At 38.5% G+C, this 19,022-nt stretch overlaps 1 protein-coding gene across 1 annotated transcript in view; it reads right to left on the reverse strand.

The window, feature by feature from the left end:
• Positions 1-19,022, reverse strand: part of kl-2 (dynein heavy chain 2, axonemal kl-2) — a 1,019,064-nt gene that overhangs the window by 679,612 nt on the left and 320,430 nt on the right. Inside the window, exon 17 of the mRNA XM_069137782.1 lies at positions 1,969-2,096. Coding sequence (XP_068993883.1) covers positions 1,969-2,096 — 128 coding nt within the window. The remainder of the gene's footprint in view (positions 1-1,968; positions 2,097-19,022) is intronic.

Consider the following 19,022-nt stretch of genomic DNA (forward strand, 5'->3'; position numbering starts at 1 on the left):
TTTTTCGAATATCGTTGCGCGCGAGTGTACGTATGTGGTGCCGTGTAGGCGCCTGGGGCTACAATCATAAGCAATTGACGCAACAAAAAAAAGTAATGAAATGCATCTATCCAATTCGAAATTGACAATGCGATAATCTGTTCGATGCTAACTAATCGACTGACTCAGCCCCATTAAGTTCTAAATTCTATAAGATATGAATCTAAGTTGTAGATGGCAGAAAAAATAATTTGAAATTGAATACGTTAATAATATTGAAGAAGCTGTTATAAACCAGTCATTTTGATGCAAAATTGATTCGGTTCGAAGAAAATACAGTATTTATTCGATGATAAATATTGATCTTAGAAACAGCATTAATTGTTACATGGGATCACAACACAAACAAGTATAATCATTCAAATAAAAAAAGAAACAAAGTCAATGCGCTCGCCACGTACGTAGCTCTTGGAATGATGTTTTGATATTACTAGATGAAACAACGAGTTCTGACTTCACTACGCATAATATACGTGCTGAAATTTTTTCTAATTTCACGACAGAAACTGGCAATATCTAAATTATTTTTATATTTTTATTCTGATGTCGTTTTGGTAACGTGGCGGTTTTTTTACATTTCAGATGTTTTTGCCTGGATGTACTTTATCTTTCACCAGAATAATTCGTATTTAACCATTTATTTTGAACGATCACCCATCGCATATTATTGATATAATCGATCATTTGAACAACTCTCACAGCCTGTATAGGACTACAGCAATATGAACCCACATACCAGCTCATCAAAAGCTAGGTCTAAGTTTTTTATTTTCATTTATTATTATGAGAAGGGAAACGCTTTGATTATTTATAATCATACACACCCACCGCTCCTTCACGTTTCACCCCCATGTTACAGTAGAGTACTACGTACATTGCGTTTACGATGAGGCTTTATCCGAATTTTACAGTAAATGCGGTGCTGATTGTATAGATTGGATCACAAGGCAGCATAAAAATGTATGACTGCAAGTAGAGTACAAATCGAAAATATAATTCTGATGGAGTTTCTGAGCCAAGTGCAACGTGATCGTCACATGAGCGCAAAAATTGTTATATTTCTAATAAGCCGTTTACACCTGAGGAAAAGGAGTGCCACGATCACTGTCCGTTCACGGGTAAATATCGCGGTCGTGCTCACAATCGGTATAATTTGAATTTCGGAGAGACGCATACGATTTAAGAATTTAAGAATCGTATGCGTCTCTGAACAGTAACCGGACAAATTACAGAGAACTATAAGTAGTTCTTTGTAATTTGTCCGGTTACTGTTCACACTGTCTGAATGAATCTCTAGCTTCAGCTTTTCCCGGTGATATTACACTGCTACCCATAAATAAAGAGAAATACCTATGGCGAGATAATACGCCATACGATGCTGGGTGAGAGAGAGACTAGAGTATGGGTGGTTCAAGGGTAGTAAGTCCGAACCTAAGATTGAGAGGAGAATCTCTATTTCGAAGTACACTACTAGTCACCCCATAATAACGGTACCTCTAATTTGGATACGACCCGACGGAACACTGCACGACCGGCAGAAACATTTCATACTTGTATCCGGTTCCTGACAGTTCGTAGATGCTTGCAACTCTCCTTATATGCGAAACTTTTTCCCTGGATATATATACTGATGGGCTGACAAAAACATGGAGATGGCATCACTGAGAATGGTTTTTATGGTTCTTGAGGTTGTTGAACTTAACGGTTCCTTGTGTTTACCAAATGTAGACTTAATAACTAATATCCAGGTGTAGCCTCTCTTAACTAAATGACCCCGTTTACTTTCTCGAAATGATTATTATCTTTATAAATAGGAAAAAGGGTACAAGGTCACTTCTCAGTTTCACACATAATATACAGACGCTACAAGGCGTAGTCACCGATTCTTGTCAACCCTGAAGTCAATAGATGTGATAAATATAATCTTACCTAGAGTTCGATATTGTTCTTGAATTTTTGGAAACTCTGTTTCCACTTTCGACACCTCGGAGACAAGTCGGACATACAATGCTAGAGACGCCTGCATAGTAACAAGGTCTTTCGGCTCTTGCATGATTCTGGAAACAGATATCAATTAATGGGTCCATATGTGAGTATAAGCTTCGCTTTATTCAATCACGTTTGGGAATGAGGGTGTTAATTCCTTTTGAAACCCCTAGATGCACTATTTACACTTCTTGTATTATCAAAATGACGAATCAAAGGTAAGTACTGACTTCATTAGGCGAATGTCTTTAAACCGATCCACAAGTAGACAAATAAAGATGATTGTGTATTTGCACTATTTTTCAATCCTCACAGTACTATAACAACTGTATTTGTAAGGTTGAAGAGATTTATTTGTGCATATGATCCCGCTTTGAATAAGCTATTGCTGTCTGAAATGAAGACTGTAGAGTTGTATTGATTAAATTTCCAGCTGCCACGAGATCTCGTCAAAGCCTTGAGTGAAAAATTTCATAGTATTAGTATCAAGTACCTCTCTTGATACTGTGAAAGGCTATAAAGCTGGGTAAGCATGCGAAAAGTACCCTTATTCGAAATGAATTCTGCAATTGACGTTTTATCGTTAGAGATACTTGCAGTATATTTGCTATCACATCGTCTTTATGTTCATAGTGGTTCCGAATTGCGAAGCGAAACAGACTGAGGTACCTTGTATGGGACCAGAAAATAGCCGCACTTAGCCTCTCATTCTTCTTTCTGCACGTAGCTAACTATACATTGTGACTGTTGAGTACTTTCACACTGTTGCCACCCAAGTGGGCGAGGCTTTGGCATTCATGGGAGAAATAATATACCGAAGTTAGAGATATTTGCGAGTCATTAGTGTAGGATTCCATGAGAACTTGGAAAAGGAAGTAGCTGTTGGCGCTTAACAATACACAAGTTAAAAGTTAATTTATATGAAAAATTTACATGAATAGGATTATAGAAAGATTATAAACGAATTCGGGGAGTGTGCAATGTCGTTAGTGACAATCACACGGTTAACCTTAGGCCAGACATTGATATTTTAAGTAGCCTTCATTATAAATTGCTTTCCAAAGAATCGAAGGTTCCATTTTTCATGGCGTAGGATCTAACTTCTTAACTTCTCAACATGTTAGACTGCTAGCGTCACGACAGCGGACACCATGTTTTCCTCATACTTGGGTTTAGTTTTGTCAGTTGGGTTGTCGATCTCACGCATATCGATTGCGGATCTTTCTCTTCCCGACGTCTTCTTTTCTTATTGGCCAACGTTTGACTCTTCTTTAGCTGTTTTTGATTAATAAGAAGCCAAAAATACCTCAATATGGCTCTTAAAGAACTGCATAAATGATCAAAACGACCCCGCTTCTCTCTGAGGAATTCGTAGTAGTCTTAAGAATACTTTTTCGAATTATGTGTCCGTGAGTTGCCAACCTAACCTTTTTATTTATAGATCCGACCGTAGCCTGTCATTTAGATTTTAATTAATTGTGTATATAAACTAAGTGCCAATTTGTGTATTCGTTATCTTTTTCTTATTTTTCCGGATTCTACCTTTATTGATGCATAATTGAACGTGAATAAGAATATCACGTAACATACCTTTACGTTTCATGGACTTTAGGTCTGACGATTAATGATAATTGGAGCAGCATATTCAATTTTCACCATTTATGTTAGTTGATTGTTCTAGATTGTATGAATAATTAAGGCTTATGTCTTGTTTAATAAATTGTGTTTTTTTTTTCGAAAAGCCCCCCCCCCCTCCCCCATTCCTTTTTTCCGCTCCCTAAATGGCCAGAAAGTAAAATGTTTAACTACTTGTTTTTTGACCCTGAACATCGAGACCGCATTTTTTTCCATATCGATGTAAGGTCGAGATTTTCGATCGACCCAGATGTTAAACTTGAGAAGAACATATTATGTGATAAAGTTTTATGGTTAAAAACTTTGAAATTAACGTTGAATGAGGGAAGTTCTCTCAGACTGATCACACATTTCAGTTTACTATTTTGACTCTGTATGCGGAAAAAAATTATCTTGAAGTCATGCTCGTGAAAAAATGAAAAGTATCAGTTTTAGATTTGTTCAATAATGACGCATGTTCGGAAGAAATACGAAAAAATTACAAAGGATCACCCGAAACCAAATGTTTATACTGTTGTAAAAAAAAGGTTGTCACTCTTTGAAATCCACCGGAAATCAGCAATCTAATTGTTTGAAAATTTTTTACAGCAAGAGTTTATCACCGAAGAATCTCGAGAAAAAACGTTCGTATGTGCTCAAATGTCTGCTGGATTTGTAATATTTCCCACAATTTTCAAAGTGAAAATAGCGGAGTTATCGTAGAAACACTGTAAATCCCGTTTTTTTGTAACAATTCTGAGAAAAATGGTTGCACGCCTAACATTAACATTTGTCAGTTATTTACCAACAGAACACTTACAGTTGGTCACTTGCCGAATCCATTTGGAGTGGGGACACTTTTGCCATGCTTATCCAGATATAGCCTTTGTGTGAAAATAATTTTTTTTTGTACTACCTCATATTTCCAAGTAATTGCACTGTCTTAATCGAAATAGAATGCCCTGTACATGTGCCGATCATATAAATACATGTGAATATGATTGAGTCAAATCCAAGACTTTTGATTAATGTAGTTTGATGTAGAATGGAATATGCAATTCGAAGGAATCACAATTTCTAGATGCTCTGACGAGGCGGTTTATAAACTATGTAATGCTTATTTGGGCAACCCCCACCCCCATCCCCTCATCCTTACGTAGTTTATGGGCGGCCTCTCAAGAGTCAATAATTTGTAAAATTTTTATTTTTCTAAACATTGTCATGTTTTTGAAGAGTTTTGAGCATAGCATCTGACTGGTCACTAATTGTAACTACTATCTTTAGACGAGTAGTAGTGAATCATTATCGGACTCGATAGACAAACTTCATCTTGAGAGAATCACTGATAACTTTTGGGTGTATAATCATTTAGTTCATCTTTATGGTGCACTAACTTTACTTAAATAAGTTCACTCCACTCAACAAAATGCTGATTTCATTCACTCCAGGCCACAAAATAATCTGTCATCAACAAAAACATACTCACAGTTTTAATGTTCTACAATTATTTTAGAATAGTAAAGCATCATCACGCCACTAACAATTGTATTCTACTGACATCTTCCATTTGCCGGTGTTTTATGTCTATATGTATTCTGACGTGGTATTTTATACTTTATCACATAATATTAATCGCGACAGAGGCACGTCTGAGGCCAACACTCCAAAGAAACTCTTATGTCAGCTGAGATTTTTTGATTAAGCTAATATTCGTCTATTTTCTAATTTTGTATCGCACCACGAGAATTATGTTCAAGAACGTCACATGGAGGGAATTGGACACTGCATCACCGGCATCGTGCCGTTAGCCATAGAGCAGAGAATATTGCCAATTCAAATCCAGGTAGATGTCTATCTGAAATTGTGAACAGGGTCGTGCGTAACGTACAATAAAGACCTCCAATTATCTAGAATCTTTGACCAGGAGCTGAACCAACAAATCATGGAGCCTAGAGTTAAGGAGGCCGAACGGCAAAGAGAATCATTATAAATTTGGACCCTGAAATCGACGAAAAAGATATATGTTTGTTGTGGTTCGAAATTCAGCCACGAGCGCGCTTGTGTTGTCAGTATAGGATATGAAGTATGGCATTGGTGATGCCATGAAGTGAGGAGTATTCGTTATCGACGCCCGGTCATTGCTGAAATAATAATACTTATATCCTATATTAACGACAGCAGCGCCACTACAGCCTATATAACTTTTCCGTCGCTTTCAGGGTCCACATTCATAGTGCAGCGTTCCAGCTCCTTAACTCTAGGCTCCATGCAACAAATATCGTTACTGCTGCTTGGATACATCGCCAATGGCATACAGGGCTGTGCTTCAAACTAAAACGAAGCCACCCGTCGATGACTCTCATCACCCTTATGCTAAACCGCCTACTGGTTCGTCGATTATTAAGTGAACACTCTATATGGACTCCATACATACTTCAAAAAATGCATTTTTCTTTTTTTTTTTTTTTTTGCTGCCAAAATTTAGTTTGAAACCTGTAGAATAAAATGCGGTTAGTGATTTTCGTCAATCTCTAAACAACGTCCCGAGATCCTTTGAGTGTAATTCAGCTCCGTTTGTGTGAAAGAGGCTCGAAAATCACACAATAAGGAGATGGATGGGCAAAATGAGTATTACGAGGAAGCTGAAGGAATATTAAATGGCGCTGGAGTAGCTGATTAGTCAGTGAGTCACAGAATCATCCGTGCCGAAGCGTGCCTTTGCCAAAACTTTAAACGCGATTACCTCGAAACTTTTTTTTCAATGCGTTGAAAATCGATGTTCACGATTATTTACAACCTATTGGACCGATCAAGCTCATACTTTGCACACGTTTTCATAACATATATTTCTAATTGATGAACTTAAGACTGACGGAAAATTGTCAAAATAAAAATGCTTCTGACTGGGTCAAAGCTTAACCCTTAGCGGCCACATGGTTAACTCATTACCCCACACTGAAAATCTAGTTGTACAAGACATATGGGTGTTTTAAGACTTCTAACGGATTGTTTCATGTTTGTTAAAGAGTTCTTCAATATTTATAATGATTTTTATTATACTTGTCTACGACCGGTAGATGTTGTTACTTGTATCAATTTCATAGGTTTTAGACCTCTAATTTCACTTGTTCCGAGCCTGGGGTAACTAGTTACCTCGTGTGGCCGCTAAGGGTTGAAATTTTGTCCCAAAATATCATCTTTTTTGTTCTAAGGCCAATTATCATTATTTTTTCGATATTACTCGTTCACCAACTGACTACATGTATATACTGATCAATTATTTTGCGCAGACTGTTTCAAAAAATCCTACGAGGTGCTGGAGTGTACACCGAATTCGGCTTCCCTTCCGGACAGCTTCACGGCAACTGATCATATCTCCGTCATATTTCACTTGGTTCAATAACAAGAATCATTTTGAAAACCAAAGTTATGTAGTAAAAAGTACCTATGACCCGGAAAAGATATATATGTCGGGGTGAAGCCTCGGAAAGGCGGAGAGGATGTAGGATTTCCATTTCGTGGATTGCTCATTGTAAAAAGCGCGATGATCCCGACACGTCTGGTCAATTCGCTTGCTTTTCCGTGACTGTCGATTTCATCCAAGCGTTGTTATAAACAAACCATTTGTTTGTTCTATATTCAAAGCATGTTGAATAACGCTTGACGCTTGATACGGCGGACTCATTCAAAGTTCAAGTTTCGAATTCACTTGATAATGCATCCTCTTTATTCTTCTCCGACATATACATTCCTTACCCACGAAAAAAAAAATCATAACAATCAACTAAGACTTGGAATTCTACGGGGAGTTCCCCCCTAAAGCAAAATTGCGTTTGCCTACCGCAAAGCCTTGCGTGACGGACTACGTCAACCTGGCGGAACTGGTGTGGAGATCCGAGATGAAGGCCATTACCGCCAGTATGTAAGCATTTCGGTGATCGAGTACCGAGGTGCAGTCCCGAGAGGTAATCAGCACGAAGAGTACCAGCGTAGCAAGTAGTTGGGTCAGAATGTTTTCTTTTGATATCGATACCGCAGCATCGTAAGTGAGATCTTTATCTTCAATTATCACTGTATCACGGACAAGATTTTCTTGCATATCGAGAATTAACATCCGCCAAGTGTCCGTCTCCGATTCCGATGAAACTTGGCAGGAATCTTATGTACGCTAAAATGAGAGACACCGTATACGTATTTTTTTTTATATGGGATGAAATTAGTTTTACGAGGGTGTCACTACCCCGCTGAAATACCGTTTTTAACAATTCCCATGCATAATAGGGATTAACGTACATGTTGCAGGAAAATTTGATTTCTGAGCGTTTTTGACGCTGCTCATTCCAAATCTGTCCGAATCTGAAGTCCAAATTGAATAGTTTAGAATAGCAAATTCAACATGGTCGACGTCAATAACAAAAAATCGATCGATTTTCACCAAAAGTATGGGGAAGCTGTTTTCGAGGTCGCTGATCATGTATCTAACCACGAAAATTTAAAATTCGAAGCGAAGAATTCAAAATGGCGGAAAAAATCCGTCACAGTATCCGCCATCTCTACGAAATTCGGTATCCGTATCTGTTTCTGAAGTACTTCAGAACCCATTCATTTCTAGCTGAATGATGGGATGAAACGATAGCAGGAGTATCGTGATTCAGAATTTTTTTATTTACATCATTTGTAACATTGTGCCAAAATGATGATCGTATATAATTTCATTTGAGCGGCACAACCATAATGAATTCCTACATATACAATGATAGTTATATTTTGTTGTTTTGATTGTAACAACCCTTGGTGATATGAATAGTTCCTTTATGGAATAAAGTCATGGCAATAATTGAAATTCTTGCGAAAAAAAGCGTTTCAAACAAAATGATTTTTTACACCAAGCACACTTTATTATTGCGATCTCGTCACATATATAATACTGTAATGTTGAGTCTGTTTCGTAACACAATTCTGATGGACTTTGAAAACAGGACGGTCTAGTTTGCACGTATCCACTTTTTCGCCATGAATATTTGAATAACTTTAGAAATTGTGGAGACTAAAATCGGTTGTGCGCGCGAGATTGCAGCTTGAGAATATCATCTTGTAGGCGACGATTAATAGCATAGTCAAGAAGGATCAGCAAGTCGGAACAACGTCTTACGAAATTTTTCCGCACACGAGACCCATATTCGTCCAAAGGTTGAATGTGCCCTGTAGTCTATTTTGGAATGGTCATCAGGTTCAAGACACGATCATCCGATATTGATTCCTGAACACTGGGCTCGTATTATTCACACTATGAATCATATAACAAGACGCTTGCATTACCTGTATTGCAAAGATAAGCTTCCCGAAGCCAAGTATGCATATGATTTAGTAAGCTTTCCAAACTTAGAAGATATGATGTAAATATCAGGTGGCTGGATCAAACGGAAAATGAAGGCAGTCTTCTTTAATCCTTGCTGGTAATGGCCAACGTCGGAAATCCACATCAGGAATTGTTAATCTCGATTCTATTGCTGCTACGAACATGTTAAACGTATACTTTGCAATCCTGATCAACTTATCCTTTATACGCGTTCCACCAGGTCCGACATATGCCGCACATCTTCGTAACTATCGTTCAGACTTAAGTCGCTTGAACATGTTTTGAACTACTACAAAAGTTCCGTGTTTTCTGTTTCCGTTTGGCCAGTAATCGACAATTCTTTGTTCATACTCGAATCTACTATTTTACCTTGGGACGTGATGTGTAGTTCTTCAACGAATGTACAGCTTTCTGATACTAGTATGCTTGCTATACCTTCCGTAAGCCAATCAATATCGATAGCTACTGCTTCACTTACTGCTACAGAGTACTCTAGTTCTAATCTCGTTTCATGCACAACGAGGGAAGATGAATCTTCCAGTGAAGATGAAGGTGCAATTCCGTTGAGTTGAGTTTTATAATCTCGGTGCCTGGAGCACCGCATTCTACCAGCAGCAAGTTCAATACCTTAATTACATTAATAACTACCATTGGTCAACCTAACAGTAAACTGATGAAAAACAATGATATGTATTTCCAACGTCCAGGTCATTCAATACAGTATGAGCATACTCTACCACATATTCTAGCTCTAAGCCCTCCACGGGCATTCTTGATTGAATATTGGGGAATATTTCATCATGACGCTATCAATTTACAACGTGCAATTACATCTGCGCTTATCGATAATCGCAATTCTGACAATGAGAATCGATGGTTATTATTGGAGTACCTCGTCCAGAAACAGATATGGGTACCAATTCCCGTAGAAATGGCGGACATTGTGGTGATTTTCTACCACCGTTTTGAATTCGTCGTTTCGAATTTAAAATTTTCACGATCAGATCTATGATCAGCGACCTCGAAAATAGCTATCATCTAATATAGGTGAATATCGATCGAATTTTCGTTATTGCCGTCCGCCACGTTGGATACGCCAATTTGAACTTTTCAATTTCGACTACAGACTTGGAATAAGCAACGTCAAAAACGCTTAGAAATCAAGTTTTCCTGCAATCTGTACGTTAGGCCCTATTATGCATGAGAATGATTAAAAACAGTATTTCAGCGGGATGGTGCACCCTCGTAAAATTAATTCAGCCTTTATGAAAAAAAACATGCATCTCTTATTTTAGTGTACTTAAGATTCCTGCTAAGTTTCATCGAAATTGCAGTCGGCTATTTTGCGGATGTTCCCTATTAGTAAGGCTTTATTTTGTCTATCGTGTGAAGCCACGAAGTTACTTCTTTTATATCTTTTCTCTTTTTTTGTCTTTTTTCGGAGCTTACTTTGCGTGAGCCGCTTGGGTTCGTATTTTTGTCTCTTCTTCTCTCATCCGCAAGTAATTTCGCGATTGGTTAGCACTTACTTGATAAATTTTTAAGTGACTATTTATTTGTTTTCCTAATTTTCCTTTGCTGGAATTGCCTGTTTATCTAATACCGCTGTATACCAGCGCATCACTGTCATTTTGTTGATGCTTGATTAGAAAATCTTTGAATGCTTTGCGTTACCTGATGTTTCGAAAAATAAATTGAGTGCTGGTGAGGCAACAACAGACCGAGTTAAGCGGGCTTGAAAGAGTCGAAGGTCAGGGGCAGGACAAACCATTCAAATCAAATTAGCAACGGAAATATATTTATTTGTGCTTACAGCTTAGGGAATTATGGCAGTAACTGTAATTGAAAAGAAAGAATCTAGTATACGGAATATAGTGAGTAGTGCAGAAAGTAAATGTTGAGACTGGTTGGGAAGCCCCTCCACAACAAACTAGCCATGGCCTTAGCTTATCATTAATGCTCGGGCTGCCCAGCTAGCCTCGATTGATCCCCCCACTATCGCCGACATTGGTGAGGCTATGATTCTCCAAAACACGTGAATTTATCTATCTTTTGTTTTTGTGTAATGACTGATGTATACCGGGACAATCTCTTGAAACTATACATATAATGCGCATGCGCGAGTTTTATCGGCTGCTCGGGCAGGTTGACCACTCCGAGTTTCAGCTGTCAAACTCTGTTTCTGGCGGCGTTGTAGTTCATACGAATTTTTGAGGTTAGAATCTTAAACAGTCGAGGTAGTGACTCGGAAAGTTGATGCTAATGCTCTTTGAAAATTGGCTTTATTCGACTAAAATGAGAAATCTGTTTAAATGTTGGGTGCTTGGAAGAAAGGCAGCAGGTAGGTGCGAACACTTTATTTAATCATTTTTATTATTTCGTACATTAGAAATAACAATGGAATTTTTATCTATCAACAGGTGATACGGCTAAAATAATTACATCTCTGATATTCACTGTTATCTGCCCATTCAATTTGTCAGACGTACAAAGATCATCGCCACTTTCAAGCAACTAAGCAACTTTCTCACTCTTTTGTGATTTCAGGCGGTAATATTGAATTTTATCATTTTCGAAAATGAGACATTAAACCGAGCGTTCAAGAAATTTAAATATCTCACTATCTGTAACGGAACTGTGAATCTTTTTTTTCTTGAAAATAGTTCAACAAAATTTACGAATAGTCGATAGTCAATGTATTTTTTCTGATTAACAAATTATTGCTACTACTATTTAAAATTTCCGAATGATTATCAGAATTTATTTCGCAAATTTTCAATGATGTTCGATTAAATAAATGAAGGGAACCTAATACTCAAATTGAAAATTCAAGTAATATTAGATTTATTAAAATGATTTTTGTATTTCATGTTAGTGCGGTTCGAAACAAAGAAAATCTAATCGAAAGCGTAGAACTCAGGAATGTAAATCACATCCTGTGACACAAGTTGAAAATCAAGTTTCTCAAAATGCGCCTCAATGTCACAATTAGCTTCAAGGACAATCATGTTTTAGAGTAATGTCAATTTTAAAGTAATGTAAAGATTGTGTCCCTTGTTCCATCAAAATAAATGAATATCTAATTTTTAACAAAGTTTACGAAAATTTTTTTCCAAATAATTTAATCCGATACAATATCTTGTTCATAGTCCTCCGAACATCACCTTCTAACAAGGATATTTGGAAAGAGTCCCTTTGTTGCAGAAACCATTATAAAATTCTTGGTTTTCAATTCGAGCTATTGAATAACTGTGTTTCAGGTTCCATTTTCAATCTCAAAATGGGATTTTTTTTGCTCCAGATAATGCTAACATGAAATGCAGAAATAATTGCGGTACATGGAAATTCACAAGCTTTCAGTCTTAGCGTAGGACCCTATAAAGAGTGTAAAATTGAATTTGGTTTCAAGTTATCGTGCAACTAGCTAGCCAGATGACACCATCAACTAAGATTAAATTTAAAGACATTTTTAACTGAACTTATTTAACAGTTCTAGATTTAGATTGATTCAGTTTGCCTAGCAAAATTCAACCCTACAATCTAATTGAGGACTTGAAAAACTATTCATCTGAATTCAATGCCAAAGAGAGTAAAAGTAAGCTTCAAAATAAGATATCAAATCAAATGGTATAAAGTTTGAAAAACAATGCTGGTCAATAATAATGCTTAAATTACAATGGTGCACAGAATGATTCCTCGGTAGAATGAATTGGCAGCAACGGTTAAGTAACAAACTTATCGCTATTGGCTCGATCAAAGTAAAATGATGGAATATTCAGCCATTATGATCTGTAGTATATCCCGCTCTTCAATTTTGCCTCAACTGATGTTAAGAAGGTGGCGATGGCCTGATAAAATTCACTCTGGCACCTGATGTCTGACGAAACAACCAGGTTCGATGGTGCTAATGATTGCACCGCTCGAGAAACCAGGATCCTTGCCACCTAAACGTTTTGACCATCAGGTAAGGCATAATTGTCCTCGTGTTAATTAAAGTTTAAACTTCGAGCCTGCTGAAAAAAAACGAATTTTATCATTGAATCCATGTTAAAATATTGTCATTGAATCCATGTTAAAATATTGTCATTGTCAAAGATCACGTAATTGGAAATTTACTTACATGCTTCCATGCCTGACAAATTTAGTCCCGCTTTGACAATGAATTATTTCGTACCTGAAAATATTAGAAGCTATTATTATCAAACAGGATCTTTCGGTATTTTTGAAGGCAAAAAAAAAGGCAGCACTTTTTGAAAGGCAACCAATGGCCTGACGAGGGGTGATCAGAAGAGTGGAGATTGGTCTCCCAGTGTTATCGGACGATTGTCTTGTAAGTTATTGTTTTGTTTCCTAATTTTTCATTAATAGCATGATTTACACTGTAATATTAACTGTTGTTCTTTTTCTCTTTTTATTCTTGGATATCTGGTGAACCCTCTTTGTTAACGGAACATTGATTATTGTACAATGGAGCTGCAAAAACTTTGTCAACTAATCAATGATGTCGGTGAGGATTTTTGTGAGTATTGCGTCGGGTACGTTTTCTGTTAATTGCTACTCTTTGTCCTCCTAAGCTTCGTGTTTAAGATGAATAATTTCTTTATTCCTTGTTACTCATTTCTTTTATTTATTTCATGTTCATCGGCACTAATTACTGACTTCTCGAGCACTGCACCGTAACGAATCTACTCTGGAAATATCTACTGGGTCTCAACCATTCATTTATTTTTAATTTTATGTGAATAAAGAATCTGTTCACAATAAACATTGTTTTTACTTACCTACTTCTGTTTGTCCAGACTCCCACTTGTTAATGACATTTCACTTTGAATTTCAGATTTCTTCTTTCAATAAATAACACCCAATTTCTGTATCATTTGATATTTGCTTTTCCGTTAAATTCTTTATTGCGTCGGTTGAATATCTTCCGAAATCAACCACGGTATTGCTGAACGATACTATTCTTCTTAGACAATTCACGCTACGTAAAAATAAACAGCAGCATAACCTCAATCTACGGCTTTACGCGCGAGAGAATTACAGCTTTTGTTTCATTTTGTGTACGTTGGCGCCTTGCTCAGCAGATGAAAACATCACCGCGGCGCGATCTCCCCGACCAATGAGATTAAATTATTTGGCGCATGCGCGTTATATGTATAGTTTCAAGAGATTGTCCCGGTATATATATATATATATGTCGTAGGCATCTAATAAAATCGGGCATTTAATGAAAATCGTATTGATGTCTTTCATTTACCATTATCTGCCTAGGGATTTACTTAAATGCCGGCATCTAATTGAATGCCGGCTGGATCTCCAGGCAAATAATAAAAAAATCAAATGTATATCCACGCACGATCCGTCCGTGTTTACCGCGCATGTTCACCTAGCGACAGTTTCAAAACAAATATTATGCCCAATTAATTCAGATAGAAGCAGTCGGTCAGTAACCGTTATTGAGTATACAGATTCGCCAATTTATAAATCTTTGGAAATTCTTGAAAATGGAGAGAAGTGGTGTTTGTGAAGAATCATTTTTGCAAAAAATCAAGCATATCATGGATTCCAATAATGGGAAAAGAGTGATGTGGGATTGTGAGCAGTTTGAAAAAGTGAAAACGATTTTGAGCAGAACGGAAGCGAAAGCAGATATGTCCCACTACTACTACTTCAAGAAATATGAATTGTTGCAAATCGGGTCTGTGAGTAGTATTGTCTTGAAGCGGAGTAGCGAGAGTGACGATTTAGTCTATATGGTTCCAGTGGAAGGTTATTTCGAGAAACTGTTAGAAGCTCACAATCAAACTGGCCATGGACGTCGGGATAAGTTGCTGTACTACATGAAACAACAATGGCGCATCCCCAGGAGTGCATGTGAGATTATTATTAGTTGTTGTGAGACATGGTACTGAGTACACAGGAAAAAACCCAGGAGCATATGTGTATTGTTTGTGGATTTGGTGTATCACTTGAAGACGCAGTGACATGTCAGGAATGTGATCTGGAAACGCACATTAATTGTGGGACCTTGGCCGATCAAGATACATTTTTTTGCTCGTTATGCTCAAGAGAAAAACATATCCATGATGTACAGGAAGATTGCCATAGGAGGCAGAAATTGGCAGTTAATGAAATGGCGACATTTTCTACTGAGAAATTTCCAAAATTGGCTGCTGGAGATTGCATTACACTAGCAGTTCCAACTGTAGATCGAGCCTCCATTGACTTCAGCAGAATCTTGGGCGTTGTTCTAGATAAACAAAATGAAGTATTTCAAATCGGAACTAAGGCAGGAATAATAAAGGGTTGGTCTTCTCGACCGGATATACAGAAATCAGGAGCTAGTACGATTACTCTTCTGGATGTTCGGAGAGATAATTTTCTTACTCTTAAAGAAGCAGCGGTGGCGCAATCAAAATGCGGGGCCCAAGGTTACAAAAAATGTAACTGCAAAGTGACAAAAGAGCAATGCTCGACAAAGCGGTGTTCTTGCTTCAAAGCCAATATGAAATGCGGATCTCGGTGCCACAATTCTAATCCTTGTGCGAATAAAGACTGTGTTGAATATTGATGTGGGAAGTAAATAATGACTCATAGTTTAATAATAATAATAATACAATAGATATATATATTCAGAGGAGTACAAGTAGATTGTGCTCGATGGTCGAGCTCGAACTAGCGTATCGAAAGGATCTCGCGGTCACCGAAGATAAGCGCGACAATTGAGGGACACCTAGTGTCACCTGTCGATCGATACGATTAGATCGAAGGTTGCTCTGCCGCTCAGGCAGATACATGACATCCCTCCCGTCGTAGTTGGATTGTCGATATCAATTTGGCTTCTTAGTCATCTTCTTCGCCCTTCTTCTAAGCCCGGATCGTCGCTGCTGCGGAACATCGCGCTCAGGGCAATTTTCAAGTTGTTGTCTCGATATGTAGTTAAGGAAGACCGTCAACGATGCTTGCGTCTAATAGACTTTCGCGGTACCGGTTTTTACTGCCTTCCACACATTTTCTTTTAGGACGTTTGCGCCTAGCAGACGCTTCATCCTGTGTTTCTTCATCAGCGGTTTGCTCCAGTTCATCAACGGGGTTATCATCCCCTTCCTCCTCGGTAGGTTGATAAGTCGCCAAATCAAGCAACCTATTCCGACTGCAGCCTGGTGTGTCGTTTGCTTCGATCTCTTTCTGGAGAGGCTGCGGGAGTGCTACCAGCTGATCGATGTCTCTTTTGTGGATAATGCCCACATTTTCTTCTTCTACTTCATAATTTCTTTCTCCGAGTTTCTTTATAATAGTAGCTATTACCCATTTTGGACCTGCCGCACGGTAATTTCTCATGCGGACTCTCATTCCAAGTTCCAGACTCCGCATGTTCCTAGATTTTCTAGGTAATTCATTTTCTTCTTCTTGATTTCCAGATTTTATTTTGTTAAGGAGTGTTTGCAGATTTCGGCCAAACATTAGTTCAGCGGGTGTTTGCCCGTCGTCGTTACCGGCGTGGAGTGTTGTTTCAACAAAAATCTCGATAGCATGGTCTCCCAGTCACCATCTTTCAGCTTTCTAAGTGAATTTTTTGCTGATTGAACTGTGCTTTCTGCTTGGCCGTTCGCCTGTGGATTATACAGAGCTATGAATAAGCTTTTTATTCCGTTTCTCTTATAAAACTCTTGGATTTCTAACGACGAGAATGCCGTATCGTTATCTGATACGATAGTGTCCGGAACCCCAAATGTCGCGAAGACTTGTCCTAGTTCCTTGATGACTAGTCGTGAGTGTCTCGAGGGAACTCTTCTCACCTCTACCCATTTTGTGTAGACGTCGACCATCACCAAAAACAACTGACCTTCGAATGGTCCCGCGAAGTCCAAGTGTATGCGGTTCCATGGAATCTGACGAGCCGTCCAATTTTCTGTTGGAGTTTTCTTCGGCGCGTGTTGTATCTCCATAAATTTTTTACAGTTTTTTACCAGCGACTCAATTTCTTGATCGATTCTTGGCCACCAGGCGAATGTTCTTGCGGCGACTTTTGTCCCCACGATCCCCGGATGGTTGCCGTGTAATAAGTTCAGGACGCTGCGCTGCAACTTCTTCGGTATGATTACACGATTTCCCCATACCAAACAGCCTTTTTCGAGCGATATTTCTTGTCTTTTACTCCAAAAACAAACGTATTGTTTTTGAGGTTTACGTGGCCATCCTTTTATGACCCAGTTTTTTATTTTCTTCAAGACGGTATCCTGACTCGTCTCTACCGCGATTTCTTCGGGATTTACAGGATTGCGATTCGAGTTTTCTATCATGAGAGCGTTCGCAAACTCGATGTCTTCCTCTTCTTCGGCCATTTCCGGTAACGGTAATCGCGAAAGCATGTCCGCATTTCCGTTCTTTTTACCGGGTCGATGAATTAGCTCGTAATTATACGCACTAAGCGTTCTTGAGTATCTGAAGATTTTCGGAGATACAATTTCTGGCGTTGGTTTTGTCGGGTTAAATATTCCCAACAGCGGCTTATGATCAGTTGTGAGGGTGAATTTCCGCCCTGCGAGGTATTGGTGAAATCGCGTAACCGCAAAAACTAGTGCCAATGCCTCCCGATCAATTTGAGAGTATCTACGCTGAGTTTTTGTGAGCGTTTTGAGGCGAAAGTAACCGAGTGTTCCTGTCCCTCGTCATCCGTGTGCGCAAGAACTGCCCCTAAGCCAAATGGTGACGCGTCGACTGAAACCACGATTGGTTTTTTATCGTCGAAGTGCCACAATATAGGTGCATTGATGAGTAGGTCTTTAAGCTTATTAAAAGCTTCTTGGTGACTCTTCGTCCAGTGACATTCGGTATCCGCGTCAAGTAATCTGTGTAGAGGCTCCGCTATTGTTGCTCTGACTTCCAAAAATCTCTCGTAGAAAAGTAATCCCCCCAAAAATGCCTGAAGATCCTTGACGCAATTTGGTGCTGGCATCTTCTTAATCGCTTCGACTTTGGTTGGTAGCCAGTGGCTTTATTCCTTCATCCGAAATACGATATCCCAGAAATTCCATTGTTGGTACTCCGAAAACGCATTTATCCGTATTTAATCGCAAATTTGCATCCGATAGTCTTTTAAGTACTTCGCGGAGCCGATCATCGTGTTCGGCGCGCGTTTGGCCTTGAATCTTTATATTATCAAGATAAACCAGAACACCCGGTATACCCTGCAATCGAGAATCCATAAATTTTTGGAAGATTCGTGGCGCTATTTTCAAGCCATCCAAAAGAACATTTACCTCGAAGAGGCCCATCGGAGTGCTTATAGTTAGGATTTTTGCAGTTTCCTTATCGACTCGCAGCTGTTTATACGCGTTAACGAGATCGATTTGTAAGAAAATTTTTCCTTCATTTAAAGTAGCTAGTGCTTCAGCGACTGTCGGTAAGGGATACTTGGAATCCTTAATGAACGGGTTAACCGTAATTTTATAATCACCTACCACTCGGATTTTTCCATTCGGTTTTTTGACGAAGAGAGCCGGCGTCGCCCAGTCGGATTGTTCGACTGGATTTAACATTTTATTATTTACCATGTCCGAAAGTGCTTCGTGAACGTGATCTGAAAATCCATGAGGGACTCTGCGTGCTTTAAAAAACTTCGGACGAGCATTTACTTTGAGCTGAATGTTTATGAGGTTGCCACGCTTCTTCCATTAGACTCGGAAAATCCCGTAGTATTTCTTTATAGTTTGTTTCGTTTTGAGAAAGCGAGTTAATTCCCGTGACACGAATACCAAAATTATCAAACCAATTTGCTCCGAAAAGGTTTGGTCCACCGTTTTTTTTCAGTTACTACGATAGGTAGCTCGACGCGAATTCCTTTATATTCCACGTGAACAATCGTAGTACCTTTCACGGCTATCGGACGTTTCCCCGAAGCTCGCAAATTGCTCTTTTTTTAAGCCATTTTGGCTCTGAATCCGGCCAGATTTTTCGAAAAGTTGTTTCGTTGATCAACGATTCTTCCGCGCTGTTATCAATATCTATAGATATTTTTTTT

Source organism: Neodiprion pinetum, chromosome 7 (assembly GCF_021155775.2).
Source record: "Neodiprion pinetum isolate iyNeoPine1 chromosome 7, iyNeoPine1.2, whole genome shotgun sequence".
Classification (NCBI taxonomy): Eukaryota; Metazoa; Arthropoda; class Insecta; order Hymenoptera; family Diprionidae; genus Neodiprion; species Neodiprion pinetum.